This window comes from Eucalyptus grandis, chromosome 6 (genome assembly GCF_016545825.1).
Source record: "Eucalyptus grandis isolate ANBG69807.140 chromosome 6, ASM1654582v1, whole genome shotgun sequence".
In the NCBI taxonomy this organism is placed as follows: Eukaryota; Viridiplantae; Streptophyta; class Magnoliopsida; order Myrtales; family Myrtaceae; genus Eucalyptus; species Eucalyptus grandis.
Window position 1 is genome coordinate 45,222,626 of NC_052617.1, and position 15,011 is coordinate 45,237,636.

The window sequence follows — 15,011 nt, forward strand, 5'->3', positions numbered from 1 at the left end:
ATTTCTCATTAAATGACGAGTAGTAATTATTTTAATTAAAATGGATCCTAGAGTTTTTGGGTTTGGTGCTCTATCTCCTTCGGATAAAAGCTATAGGGTTTCTATTCCCACCATCCTAGAGTCTGAGCAAGAAACATGATTCCGTGAATACTAAATTGTAGATGCAAACTTAAGGATTAGACCACGCTTTTCTGGCCCTTTTGTTGTAGGGAGGGTGCAACAAATGTGGGTAATTAGTTGTCTTTGGCATGATTGGCATATGCTCTCACCACCTTTCCAATCAACCTCTAATCATTACATTTCACATGCGGCTTTTAATTTATTTGTTTATTTATGAAGTTTAGTGCTAGGAATCGGTGAGAACCGTACTCATAATGTTCTTTTTTTTTACTGTGATTGCGTGACTCGAGAAGATGCTATAATGTCCATTTCTCCATCTATATAAGACATTTGTTATTGGATCGTTATGAGATTCTCGTGTCTCACTATTAACATCTATTCACTTTTACTTATGTCTTAAGCCCTTTATTACTCTTGTCTATAAAAATGTCTAGACTTATTCGTCATGGTGAAGACCTTATATTTTGTCCCTAGGAAGCTAGTATTATATATATAAATAAATAAAAGAACATATATATGAACTTTTGCATGTCTACGTACACGTGTGCATTGCATAATTGTCATCGTAAAAAGTACGCGAATAGTGAGACCACATATTAAACAAACCCGTCTTACTGTAGATTTTAATTTTTTACGCAATAGATAGTGTGATATCACTTGAGATTTTTTTCACAATTTTGCAAGTCGCGATAAGATAAGGACTCTTTCGAAGCAACCCAATGGATTGGTCTTTGGTCTCTATTGTTAAATCATTGAGACCCGTGAACTGACTAAGTTCGCTTCATCACTCCAACAGTCCAGAATTTTGTCATTAATTATGTTTAACAAGTGTTTTAAAGACATCTATTCGAATTACCTTACGTGAAAATGCCACAAAAGTCCTTATTAAGGACGTTTCAGTCGTTTTCTTCCCGTTTAATATCCGACCATACTTTCCATTTTTACAATTTTCGGATCCCGCGACGTTCACAATTTTATTTTAACAAGAAAATTAAATAAAATCACAAACGTTCAACTAGAGACAGTTTTCACAATTGTCAATACCTAAAAGAACCTATTTTCTGTTTAATAGAAAACCCGAATTGTCCGAAAAGGGTCTCTAGAAGGAGAGACGAGCACGTGTAGGACCAAGGGCATTCAGGTAAATATGGCGACCCAACGACTCGCTACCCATAATACCGCCAGATCCCCGATTTAAAATATTTCAAACTCCACCCCTCTTTTCTTTTTACCCCCAAACCCTAACCGCAGTTAACGCTCCCCACCTCCAATATATATATATTTTTTCCCAATTTTCTTTTTCAGAGGCACGCAACACTTAAAAAAAAAGAAAAACGGGCCGATTTTCAAAACAATATCCATCGCGGAATGACCGTACTGACCCCGGTCGGTCTCGATTTTGCGGGAGCACCTCAGCTCGCCGTCCCAGTCGAGGGCGGATTCCCCACCGATCAATTTCACCGCATCTCAAAGCAACGGCCCTGATCCGTTCAATCCCTTGGGACTCAATCAACGACCCCGGCCCCACCACAACACTCGCAGACAGACGCGCTCTCTCTCTCTCTCTGACGTCTCTGAGAAGAGTAAAAAAAACTTTTTCTCTGAGCTCTTGAAAATGGCGTCGAAGGCGGAGGAGGACCAAAGCAGACCTCCACTCCAGAGCCAAAGCAACACCGCCTCCTCCACCACGCCTACCAGAAGCCCTCCCACCGTACCTCTCTCTCTCTCTCTCTCTTTCTTTCTCTCTGATCTCTGCAAGTTTCTTGCGCATTCTGTCGGATTTGCATTCGCGGTTTTGGCTCTGAAGTGAGGACGAGGAAGCGCGGGCCGATTGCAGTCGGTGTGATGCGGTTGAGTTTAGGAGAAGCAAGTAGGTCCGATGTGCTCTAGGTTTTGGCTTTGCTCAGTGACTCTTTTTTTTTTTTTTTTAATTCTTTTTTTGGTTTTGTTTGGTTTCCTCTGTTTGCGTACTTGAGAAGTGATGCGAGCTTTGTTTGTTTGGCGCGCATGGTTTAGAAGAAGTACAGAGCCGATGAGCTCGGCGTGATCGGGAAGAAGAGAGAGATCCGCGGGCCGAGGATGGTTGGCACGACGACGGCCAGGGCGCGGAGCCGGGAGGCGTTCTCGGTCGTCAACAGCGGGCAAGATCTCTGCCCCAGCAGCGCTCCCGCGAGCAATGCCGGCTCCGAGTGCGGCGGGATGGAGTTCTCCAGGGAGGACGTCGACGCGTTGCTCAGCGAGAGGCCTAAATCGAAGAACAAGTTCAACTATAAGGTCCGTGTGTTTCCCGTTCCGGCATCTGGGGTTTGCTCGTGCGATTCGATACGTCGAATGTCGAGGGTTCTATTCTGTGGTAGTGTAGATGTTGCCGGGCCAGACTCGTGTTTTAGACTGAGTTAGAATCTCAGCGAAGCGTTTCCGTGATGAATGTTTTCGAAAGCGGGTTTTGGCGTGATGATTCGGCGTTCGGTTAATCCTGTGCATAGAAATCCTCTCATTCTTCGTTTCAACCATTCTATCATCCACACATCTCTCATATCTCACACAGCCATTTTTCATTCGACTAGTTTTCAAGTGTTAAAGATGAAGAAGTATGTATAATACTGTTTTTTAACAGCTTGAGTGTTTCGAGACATCTGCTGCAGTTCTAATTTATCAATCATTTTGCTTATGGTCCCTGGCTGCCATGAACCTTCTGTGTCTATCAGAATTGGAATTTTTCCTTGGGATTTTTCTCATGACGTGGGATTTTAGATTTCAATGGGATGTGGTGATAGAGCAGAGAAGATCAGTTAGATTAGTGGTCAGAGATAAAAACTAATTTTATTAGCAAACCTCTTCATTCATCCTCAGGATTAGTGTTGGTTTGCTTTTTCAGGAGAGATGCGAGAATATGCAGGAGTACATAAAAAGGCTGAGGCTTTGCATTAAATGGTTTCAAGAGCTTGAGGATAGCTTTCTACAAGAACAGGAGAGGTTAAGAAATGCCTTGAACTATGTTCAGCAAAGGCTTGATGAATTAGGTAAGGGCTTCCTGGGAAATTGTGGATGTTATATAATATTGGCTCCTACTTGATCAAAGCATTCAATTTGTTATGTCGATATGTTTTGTGACAGAGGTTTCATCACAAAATAAGGAGGAAGAGCTGAGTTCTATAATTGTTGAGCTAAGGAAGAATCTTGCATCGGCTCAGGAGAAACTCACAAAAGAACAAGCAGATAAGCTGGTAACTGGCTTATATTCGAGTCATATCTGAATGGTCAGCTTTCGGGAATTCTAAATATGTTTTGATCATAATAATCAGGCTGCAGTAGATTCTCTTGCTAAGGAAAGTGAGGGTAGACTCAACAGTGAGAGGTTGCAGGCTTCTCTTTCTGAAGATCTTGCCAAAGCTCAACAAGAGCTATCAAGTGCTAATCAGAGAGTATGTTCTGAAATATATTGGGTCAACATTTTTAGTTTTCCTTTTTTATGTATGCCTTTTTCTCTGGGAAGTATGCTGATGAAACTTGTTGCGTATTGCAGATTTCGTCAATTAATGACATGTACAAACGGTTGCAAGAATACAATACGAGCTTACAGCAGTACAATTGTAAACTTCAGTCAGATCTCAGTACTGCTAGCGAGAGTCTGAAGAAAAGTGAGAAAGATAAAGCAACATTTCTGGAGGAACTCAGCGCTTTAAGAGGTCATCATAACTCGCTGAAGGAGCAGTTTGCTTCAGTAAAAGTGAGGAGTTACTTTACTATGAATCTGATATTGTTTTCATACTGTGAACTGCTCTTGTTTTAAACAGCTAACGACAGATCAGCTCATTGTTTATCTTTCCTTGAATTGATGGCCACTATGCTGTAAAGTACTTTTTGGCCACTGAGAGTTTTGCTGATTATGATCCAGGTCTAAAATATGCAGGGAGATCAGTGGCTTCATTGGGATTTGAAATAACTATTATAACTTTTTTGATATTTTCTTGACACCCATCGATTTTTCATCGTAGTCACCTTCTGGATGAATGTTTAAAACAGAAGCATTATGCATGAGCTCGTACTTATATCATTGTAGTTTTAGACCATCTTTTGTTAATTTTTAATTTAAGGTAGCAAACCTGTCTATCTAAATGTAGGTTTAATGCTAATTTGCTAAGGCTAACGCCCTTTTTTGGGTTTAAAATGCTAACCTACTTGGTAATATTGTCAGGCTTCTCAAGATGAGGCTATGAAACAGAAAGAGGTTTTGTCAAATGAGGTAGTATGTTTGAGAGGGGACTTGCAGCAAGTTAGAGATGAACGTGATAGACATCGAGGGCAAGTGGAGGATCTATCAGCTGAAGTTGTTAAGTACAAAGAATTTACTGGAAAATCTTGCTCTGAGCTGGATAACCTGACGCTAAAATCAAATGAACTGGAGGTTCTCTCTAACACGCTCAGTTTGAACATACTGGCTCTATTTGTTACCAAATGATTGTTTGACTAATAATTGAGGTATTTTTATTGTAGACAAAGTGTTTGTGTCAGAGTGAGCAAATAAAGATTCTGCAGGACAGGCTGATGGTTGCTGAGACTAGATTGGAGGTATCTTATGGTCTGCTAGAAGTCTTCCTAATAGTGTGCAGCCTCATACGAGCTTTCTCGATAGATAATTGAAATTTGTCATGTTCATGTTCCAGTCCATTTTCTTAATCCCAAATTTCCTCTTTCAGGCATCTGATTTATCTGCCCTGGAAACGAGAGCGGAATCTGAAGAACGGAAAAAACTTTTATCTGAATTACAAATCCGTCTAGCAGATGCAGAATTTAAGCTCATCGAGGGAGAGAAATTACGTAAAAAGTTGCACAACACTATCCTGGTATTTTATTGTCACTGGCATGACAACACAATTTATATGATTTACTTCGTCATATCCATAACTGATTTTTGTGTATGCTACAGGAGTTGAAAGGAAATATCCGCGTATTTTGCAGAGTGCGCCCTCTTTTACCTGACGAGAGCAGTTCAGAAGCAAAGGTGATATCCTACCCCACATCCATGGAGGCTCTCGGACGAGGCATCGATCTTGTTCAAAATGGTAGAGTCTAAATTAAGCGCTGTAATTTTTGTTCTTTCCTTTTTCTTTTGCAATTTGCAACGTTGTATGATGTAGAAACTCACGTATCTTTCTGCTGTGAACAGGGCAAAAGTATTCTTTCACATTTGACAAGGTTTTTATGCCCGACTCTTTACAAGAGGATGTCTTTGTTGAAATTTCACAACTTGTACAAAGTGCTCTTGATGGTTACAAGGTAAATTGTCTTGCAAGTTGTTAGATACTGTTTCGCTTTATTATCTTTGATATGATGATCTACTGCCATATAGAAAACATGGACAAGATTTTTCCAGAGGTAAAATAGTATATTTTCCTATAAGTTCATTGCTGAACCTGCTTTCTTGTACTCAAGCTTCCATTTATATCAAAATCTGCAGAAGCAAAGCAAACATCCTCTTTTTCCATGATGTTAGTTTCTGCAGGTCTGAGTTCTTCCTGTTTTGGCTACAGGTTTGCATTTTCGCTTATGGCCAAACAGGTTCAGGGAAAACCTACACTATGATGGGTAGGCCAGGCCATGTGGATGAAAAAGGATTGATACCACGCTGTTTAGAGCAGATATTCCAAACAAAGCAATCTCTTCAATCTCAAGGCTGGAAATATGAATTGCAGGCATGAAACTTTTCTATGTAGTTTTTATGAGGCCGTGTGCTTATTTTCTTGTAAGTTGTTTGTGAAGTCTGCTGGTTCAAACCTTTCCAGGTGTCAATGTTGGAGATATATAACGAATCAATTCGTGATCTGTTACCATCCAATCGGTCAAGTACCGATTCGACCCGGACAGAAAATGGTAATGCAAAGCAATATGCAATCAAACATGATGCCAGTGGAAACACTCATGTTTCTGATCTGACGGTTGTGGACGTTCGTAGCACCAGAGAGGTTTCGTACCTTTTAAATCATGCTGCTCATAGCAGGTGAGAATATCATGTTTTACTTCTTTCTAATGTCCCCTTCCTGCTAAGCAAAAGAAAAAATGAAGAGAGAAGATGGAGGATGCTGCAAAAGAAGAAATGGAAAAGGGAAGAAGAGCGTGTCTATCCTGTTGTGTTGAATATGTTCATGATGTTTTTTTTTTTGAGGGAGTGCACTTGTCTATATTTAAGATAAGATTTAGGTATGATGTCGATAGCTAAAGAGTACACGAAACCAGAGCATGTAGAAGATTGATTTACTCTTTTATATATTGAAAAAAAAAAACAATAATTTAGTGACATGCAGTAAGTAATCATCTGTGGTATAACCTTTCTCTTCAGGTCTGTCGGCAAGACCCAAATGAATGAGCATTCATCAAGAAGTCATTTTGTTTTTACCTTGCGTATTTCTGGTGTAAATGAGGTATGTTCTTTCCCTTTCTGTGTGTGTACATATGTGCGCGTTTGAGGTGTCTTGGAACGTAACAATTATAGAAAAGAATGTTTTTTCCAATGACTATTGTAACCTGGAACTTGTTCTGTGATTTGATAGAGCACTGAACAGCAAGTGCAAGGCATCTTGAATCTCATAGATCTGGCAGGAAGTGAGCGCCTGTCTAAAAGCGGTTCGACGGGTGATCGTTTGAAGGAAACTCAAGTATATTTCTCTTTCGATTTTCGAAATGATTGTAGTTTCTTGTCCTTTGAATATCTCGTCTGAGCTATTTTTCCCCTTTCTTGTGGAATTTAGGCTATTAACAAGAGTTTATCATCCTTAAGTGATGTCATATTTGCTTTGGCCAAGAAAGAGGAGCATGTACCATTCAGAAACTCAAAACTTACCTATCTTCTTCAGGTAACTGAAAGTTCTTGGTTAGCTTTCTTATATCTACTTTTTCATGTAAAGAAGTATGTGATTTTTTCATTTCGCATATAATTAAAATTTGACTCTTAATTCATCTGAATTACATAGACATAGCTTGTGCTTTTGTTTAATAAGTAAATGGTTTCAGCAGAAAACTGGTAGTTAAAAAGTGGTTGCCTTTTTCATTAGAAAGATTAAGTTTAGCAGAAAGTGTTTGCGAAAATCAGGTGAGTATGAGAGGTTTGTGCCGATGGCAGTTTAAGTTGGAGGGATTGTATAAGCGGTTAAGTTGGCAGTTGTCTTGGACTTGGCCAGCGGATCCATATGGTGTGGGGATCATGTGTTCACTTGTCTGCTAATTGATGAGCAATTCTTTCTCTACCTTTCCTTGTATGATGGTTTATTTTGGAAAAGCACTGATCTTCAAAATTTTGGTTAACAGCCTTGTCTCGGTGGAGATTCAAAAACACTAATGTTTGTGAATCTCTCTCCCGATCCCTCTTCTGCTGGAGAGTCTCTCTGCTCACTTCGCTTCGCAGCACGTGTAAATGCCTGTGAGATTGGAGTTCCCCGGAGACAGATAAGCACGCGGTCCTTTGATTCTCGATTGAGCTATGGGTGATTTTTTACAAAGAGGAGCCGCGTTTTTTTTTTTTTTCTGTTAAAAGTTGATATATTTATACCTTTAACTCAAGCACTCGCAAGTGATATTAATGCTAACATAGGCCGGTTGTCTTCTGTATAGTGAAGCATTCACCTGGGTGTATCGTACAAAGTAATTGTACCCATCTTGTTTCTCCTGATTACCGAAAAATACGTTGCCTTGGGATTGAGATTTGACACTGTACAATGTGGCTACATCTCAAGTGGATAAAGAGCATTTAATTCCGCTCGAAGCTCCACAATTTGACTCGCATTTGGAAGTAAATCACTAATCTCTGCTCACTACTATGAGATTATTCTTAGTATGATTATCATTCTCGTTTTGGTCCATGTTGTACCTGTTTACTTGCTTGAAATCAGCGTTCTCACTATTTTTGGATAGATTTGCACAATATGATGATGGGTTGTGGCGGCGGTCAATGATGAGATCTGGTCTCCTCTGAATTGGCAAACTGAGAGCCATAGCAGTAAAATCGTGCTTTGAGTGCTTGCTTGCGGCAGCTCGCAGTTAGCTCCGATCCGATATTTGACAGTTCGTAAGATCTTGACGCATCAAGACGCCCAGGACAAGCAATGATCATTAAATGGAGTGGTTATGTATTTCATGTGATTTGCGCATTCTGCGGTCGCACGTGCTAGTTCCGAACTTTCTCATGAGTTAGGCCATTTTGTGCGGGGCACCTACTAAGGGGTGTAGGTTTTTGACTATTTGGAGAAAACGTGGCTCCATGGAGCCTGTAGTCTCTTTTTGACTTTCTGGGCCCGATTTGAGAAGAATGGACCCGATTCGTAGTGGGTTGTTCCTGGTGCATCCGATGCTGTCGAGAAAATTAAGACCTACATGGAAAATCGATAACAATCCCGTGAGGTCATCGGTTCATTCTTTCTTTAATAAAAAAGGAGGAATTTCCCGTAACATGTCTAGTTATATTCTATGGCAGAGTTGAGTGGACATCACGAGTCCAGCTGAGGCTGAGGAGAGAGGTAGGGTCTGACTAGGAGTAGTCATGTCTTGGACTTGATTTGGGGTCACATGTTGTCCTTTTCTCCGATCGCAGTTACTAGTTGCAACATTTTATTGTAAATTTTGGACTATCTTGGACAGACCTTATAAAAAAGTTATATCTAGAGATGATAAGGAAACGAATACTGGGAAAAGAAGAGGAGGAGGAGGGGATATAGCTTGATGTGAAATTGAATCTTTGGGCATGATGCTTTATTTCGATGGAAAATCTTCAATTTTATCAATAAAAGAAACCCGGAACAAGTTATATATTTACTTTTCTACAAAAGTCTTGGATGAAATTTAGGTAATATGCAATTCGTCCATTCCATGACCCTATTAAATTAAAAAAGCCGAGTATCGACGAATGGTTATTTGCAAGACTCGTATTGATCCCGTAAGAAAGCACTACCATTCACATTTCTTAGCAGGAATTTCCACTATGTATCCAACCCTTTTGAAGTTTGTCCCGATCGTGAGCAATCATGACGATTTTGACGAGTCATGTCCCGGCTATTGGAACTTCGCAAACCGTCGTGCGTGGTTTCGTCTTTCACGGGCAAATGACCGTTCCAAGGCTTCGAAAGGCCGCCCTTGTTGTTGTTAGTGATGTCCTCATCCGAGCTAGTGATGTCCTCATCCGAGCCTGTTCGACGACGCGGCTATGCAATCTCAATCTCCAGTTCGTACGCGGAACTGAAGAGGACCACCGAATCTAATCTCGAAATGGAGATCGCCCACATTGATGGATGCTCTGCTTTCGGAAGCGAAAAGGGAGAGATTCCCCCATAATTCCACAAAATCCCACCTTCTTCGCCAATATCAGAGGCCTCCGCTTATTGTCGGAATAGAGACTTAGGTTATTGCCCCCACCACATTGCGTTAATAAAATGAAATGGGGTGGGGAAAAAAAAAGATCCCCAGCGTTTCCAAGCCAATTTGTCAATCTCTTTATGCGTGCCATTTAACTATAAATGACTGAATATTTAGTGAATAATCCGTGATAATTGAATGTTAAAATGTTCAATCCAAAAGTTAGATGGAAGATGATCACGTGCGTGTGTAGTGAATATATAGATTCCGTAAACAAGTCACGCGTGATACTTTAACACGCAATATCTTGAATTTCTATCTCACATCTCGAGAAGTGCATTGTTGATTAAAAAAAAAAAACAGACTTGGATCGAATTTTCACTTGTGGCATAGCCAATAAAGAGAGAAGAAGATCTAAACAAAACCATGGGTGAAGAGGAAAAAGAGCAGGGGCAATTGGAGATGCTTCCCCCCTTGGAAGGGAAGAAAAGTCAAACTTCAACCAATTCATCTCCATCGAATTTGAAATCCGAAGGCACCAAAAATTTATGCCTCGGGGCTTTCCTTTCGGCATCGTCCCTTTTTTGATTGATCGAGGGTAAAAGATGCGATGAACCGCATCATCTCTAAGGTGAGGCATTCACTGGTCCAGGGCCGTTGATGTCCCACCACTTACCATTTTATAATAATCATTGCGCAGCCAATTGGACATCGACACGTCAGCTCCCGGTGTACCTCCCATTATCCTCCCTATTCTCCACTTGGTATTACATTAAATTGATTTGGGCAATTATTTAAGTAGCCGTTGGCTTAGAGAATAACAAAGCGAACTCCCTATTAATGATTTTGGGTTCAAGTCTCATCAGATGCTTGAGAAGTAAAATCTCGAATGCACCAATGATGGACACTACTCGGTCCTGTATATAAAAATAAAAATCATATAGAGAAAGTTTGTAAACTTTTTTTGAAAATTTTAATTTTCTCGTTATTTCTAATTAGTGTATCGAAAATCAAAACATTTTGGTGCTAGGACCCACACTTATTTACTTGATAGAAAGAGAAAACTTTAATTTAAAGATGCTAAAATTTTTAATTCAGCATAATGGGGCTTAATTTATTATAAGTGCGCCCATCACTCGCACACCATTAAATAAAAGTGCGGAATATACTTAGCATTGTGTTCCCGATATACGCTTTAGAAAGTTTATAATGGTATCTTAAACGATGAATTTTGGTACGCAATTTTCAAATGATCAAACTTTTTATCTTCCCAAAAAGATGCTTATGTCGATTCCAGTAATTTCTTATAAGCAAAATGATTTCGAAAGACAATTGAAGCACAAATATAACTAGTCGGTGAATTAATTGTGAAATTGTCAATAAATTCTCATTCTCCCCAATTACAATAATTTTTGTAAATATTAGAAGGGGTAGGATTTTTATTTTTGTTATGTTAATTGTTTCTTTTACAAAAAACGACACAAATGACCTATAAACTTTGATTTGACATGTAGTATTGCTCTTAAACTTTTAATTTATTTAATATGACTCGTCAACTTTTACATATTTTCATATAATAAGAGTTGAGGAATTACATAAAAAATATATTAATAATTCAGAAAACACATACACTAATTAAACAAGTATCATTAGTGAAATTATCCGGTTTATTTTACAACTCAAGAGTCTGACCTCATCTGGTCCAAGTTGGCTCCGGAATAAAGCCCCAACACTCAACAACCCGGTTTTACTCCACGACCGGCTCCGACGTCTGACCACCTCCTCGTTCCCCCAAATCTCTCTCCCTCTCTCTCTCGAGCGGCCTGCGAATTTTTTCCAATTCTCCGTCCCGGAAGGCGGTAACGGCCCGGAGATCCGGCGGCTGGTCTTCCCGGCGATCGTCGCCCGAGATGGTGTCTCCGGAGCACACGAATTGGATCTACGACTGCGGCCTCATCGACGACATCGCCGCCGTGGCCGACGGGGATTTCCAGGTCTCCGGCTCCGGGTACACGTGGCCCGTCCAGCCCCTCAACGGATCTTCCATCTTCAGGTCTTCCTCCGATCCCATCCCACCCCACCCCCTTCGTTTCTCTCTCTCTCGGTTTCCGCAAAATTAGGGCTTTAAGCGGAACGGTAATTTTCAAATCGAGACGATGTCTCCCCGGTCTTGTGAAGGAATTGGAATTGGTTGATTTCTATGTTTTTTCGAGGAATTCGTTGCCGTTTTGCTGTATCGGATTGGGGTTTAATCTCGGCCTTTGTGGGGGGGCCTGTGGAATTCCTCAATTCAATAGGAAAATCACTGCTCAGCGAAATTGTCGGCCTCTAACTTTGGGGGAAACGGTTAGTTCAAAGGTTTTTTGCTTGAATCCTAGCTCAAAAGGGGCTTATGCACGACACTCCTTGGCTTCAGACAGAGAAGCGAGGAGCTGAAGGTGCAGCTTGAACCCGTAATCATAGCTTAGGCAAGGTCATGCCCTGCCATTGAGCTATTTTCGCCAGCTGCGCGAGTGCTTGCTGGCGCAGCCATTAAGGTTGTCTTTACTGTGTAAACAAGAATTGAGTAGGAAATCTCCTTAGGCCGTGGCTTTTGCTGTGTTTGTATGACCTCACGTATTGAGTGTGTGAAGGAATGAGACAATATATGGTTCCTGTTTGGTTCGAGAAGATAAGCTTCACTTGCGCTATATCCTTAAAGTATCTGAAGAACATTGTTTTTAGTATGATTATTAGCCCAGTCCCTGTCGTTTGTATCATCAAAATATAGTCATTCAGGGCTGGATTTCTGTTGCCTTCTCTAGACTTGGGTTTTTCAGCATTATCCAAAGGAGCGTGCTCTGTCAGGAGTTAACCCTTGCAAATACATTATTGGTTGGTCGAAGTATACTTCCATTTCAACTCTTTTACTCTTCGGTTGCTTTCTGAAGCTGCACAATATCAGTGAATCTGTTAAATTCCTGAGATTCTGTTTATTTGAAATGACAGGATTCCAAATTCTTAGGACTAGGCACTGATTGGATCAAGATCTATAGATGATTACTTTCTAGTTGGGTTTGCTAATGTAAAGGATTATTTTGAATTGGATGGACCATGAAGGCTTGTGCTGTGGGTCTATTTATTTCTGTGGTATTGAAGTGAGTGTAGCACGTGAGCTGATTTTATATGAGTGAGAATTCACCGTCTTCTATATGCTTTATTATCTGTTTGATTTCTTAACACTTGTATTTTTTTTGTAGCACGGAAATTGATGGTTCCTTTGGGGAGTCAGATGGAGTGAAGGAAAATGGCTCAAAAAAGAGGTATATATATCTATGTTAAATTGCAAAGCGATGGTTGGAGTTAATTATTCTATATTTCCAGTTTTTCTGAGTTATTTGATATTTTGTGCTGAGCCTGGTCACCATGTAAGAGACCGTTTTGAGTACATGTGAGCAGAACGAAGTATATTTTGGTTCATGATTGCCAACTAGATATTCTTTCTACTGTGGTAATTGAAGACTTTAATTCTGGCTGAATTTGGGCTTAGGAAATGAAGATTGTCACATCCTTCTTTGAAATTTGAACTTGGGTTTTTTGTCAGTTGCGCGCATATCATGTATTTTGCTTTGCTTGAGGAGGCTATTGCAGGGATTGTTTTATGCAGGATTCTTGTTTATTTAATTTGGAGCTGTTACTGCAGGGTTAGAACTGAATCATGCGGCACTTCTAGTTCCAAGGCATGTAGGGAGAAGTTGCGCAGAGATAGACTAAATGACAAGTAAATCTCTCTTCCCCTGTGTACACTCTTGCATGTTTATGCACACACATTGTTCTCGTCACAATTGCTTGCATACATCTGCCCTCTCACTTAAGCTTCTTGCTGAAAGAAAACAAAACCATCTCATGCTTTTGACGTAGTACAATGGTATAACTGGTAGGTTTTTGGAATTGGCATCTCTCCTTGAACCTGGAAGGCCTCCTAAGGCTGACAAGGCCGCTATATTGATAGATGCTGTTAGAATGGTGACCCAGTTGCGTGGTGAAGCTCAGAAATTGAAGGACTCGAACAGTAGTCTGCAAGAGAAAATCAAAGAGTTGAAAGTGAGTCTGTTATAAACATATGGAGAATTGAATTTATGCATGTTCCCTGCCTTTGTTCAGTTTGAATGTTTTAATTCTATCGAAATAAATAGGCTTTTCCCCCCAATTCCAGGAAGCTATTTCCGCATTAACCATTATTTGAAATGGTCGATTGAAATTATTTAGTGTCTCACAATTGCTTTCACACTTGTAGGCTGAGAAAAATGAGCTTCGTGACGAGAAGCAAAGATTGAAAGCCGAGAAGGAGAAGTTGGAACACCAATTGAAGGCCACAAGTGCACAACCTAACTTCTTGCCTCCACCTCCCGCAATGCCTGCGGCATTTGCCACCCAAGGCCAGGCCCCCGGAAACAAGTTGGTGCCTTTCCTTGGTTACCCTGGTGTTGCCATGTGGCAATTCATGCCTCCAGCGGCGGTCGATACCTCACAAGATCATGTTCTCCGCCCACCAGTTGCTTAAGTTGCAACATTGGATCATATGGGCTGGCTTTCATTTGGTCCTCAATATTTGAATCAGTTTGTCATGTTTATTGGCTGTTTTAGCTTTCGCTGGAAGTGTACTGACTTCTTTTTGTTGGACGAGTACCATGTGTACAATCAGAACTATCATGACTTATGATGGTTTCACTTGTAAATTTCGCCAATTTCTCTAATGTAGCTATTTTCCAAGTTCTATTTCCTGGTGGATTCTTTTTTACATTTTCGTCCTGCGGCTGTCCTTTAGGCCTTTTAATCATGGGTATGTTTTTGATCGCATCTCAGTGAAGTCTTGGATGGATTTAATTACTAATCTTTGTTGGTGAAATTTCGTTGTTTGCTTTGAATTTGTGAATAAACTTGTCTCTTTTTAATTTTGAATCTGTTGTTAGCCTTCGTTATTCATCAATTACAGTTTATCTATAGCAAATCTAACGCAAATTTGACGGTTCTTGATGAATTTGTTGGCAATGTCGACACACTTTCTACAATGGCCACCAATCAAGGGAATCCTATCTTCAGCAGAGGCTTCGTTCCGCCACTGAACCTAGGCATAACTCAAGTCTCCAGATGATCCAAAATTTCCGTCACTGTCCAGGGCTTTGCGTATAATTTGCAACAGACATATTGATGCTGACTCTCTGTTGCTTCATTGACAAGATTCTTTTGAGTGGCAAATGCTGGATTTGAAGCATCCTTCCGATATAGTCTCTGACTTCATTTGCCAAAAATTAGGTTCTCTGTCTCTGCAATCCTCGTATAATAGACTTCGCCCTAGAGAAGGCATGAAACCCTTCCGGAACAGAGTATCAATGCACACAGTAAACTCTCTACGGATTCGATTATGTAAAGAATGTGAAAAAATTTCCTCCATGTCAACACCAAATATTATATGTTGAAGATTTGGGTGAGACTGTCCTTGGCCTTTAATGGTTTGTCCAAAAGCAAAACAGTATTGATGCATTGCATCTGCCAACTATTGGCATTCT

General features: G+C 40.3%; 2 protein-coding genes across 6 annotated transcripts; both read left to right on the forward strand.

The window, feature by feature from the left end:
• Positions 1–1,674: 1,674 nt before the first annotated feature.
• Positions 1,675–7,951, forward strand: LOC104450202 (kinesin-like protein KIN-14N). Of its 5 annotated transcripts, none has more exons than XM_039315482.1 (18): positions 1,715–1,831; positions 1,928–2,010; positions 2,137–2,394; positions 2,999–3,143; positions 3,238–3,347; positions 3,426–3,545; positions 3,647–3,850; positions 4,319–4,528; positions 4,618–4,692; positions 4,821–4,967; positions 5,051–5,186; positions 5,291–5,400; positions 5,655–5,816; positions 5,907–6,121; positions 6,461–6,542; positions 6,672–6,776; positions 6,870–6,974; positions 7,426–7,951. In XM_039315482.1, the coding sequence occupies exons 3-18, from the start codon at positions 2,200–2,202 to the stop codon at positions 7,603–7,605; spliced, it is 2,301 nt and encodes a 766-aa protein (XP_039171416.1). In that variant the 5' UTR covers positions 1,715–1,831; positions 1,928–2,010; positions 2,137–2,199; the 3' UTR covers positions 7,606–7,951. The 5 variants fall into 5 exon arrangements, with proteins under 5 accessions (XP_010062956.1, XP_039171416.1, XP_039171417.1 ...); XM_039315483.1 differs by having other exon boundaries at positions 1,928–1,994; XM_039315481.1 differs by having other exon boundaries at positions 1,928–1,990.
• A 3,247-nt stretch (positions 7,952–11,198) lies between these two features.
• LOC104450203 (transcription factor ILR3-like) lies at positions 11,199–14,224 on the forward strand. The gene is made up of 5 exons (XM_010064658.3): positions 11,199–11,515; positions 12,702–12,764; positions 13,145–13,222; positions 13,383–13,545; positions 13,739–14,224. The coding sequence occupies exons 1-5, from the start codon at positions 11,373–11,375 to the stop codon at positions 14,003–14,005; spliced, it is 714 nt and encodes a 237-aa protein (XP_010062960.1). The 5' UTR covers positions 11,199–11,372; the 3' UTR covers positions 14,006–14,224.
• The last annotated feature ends 787 nt before the right edge of the window (positions 14,225–15,011 follow it).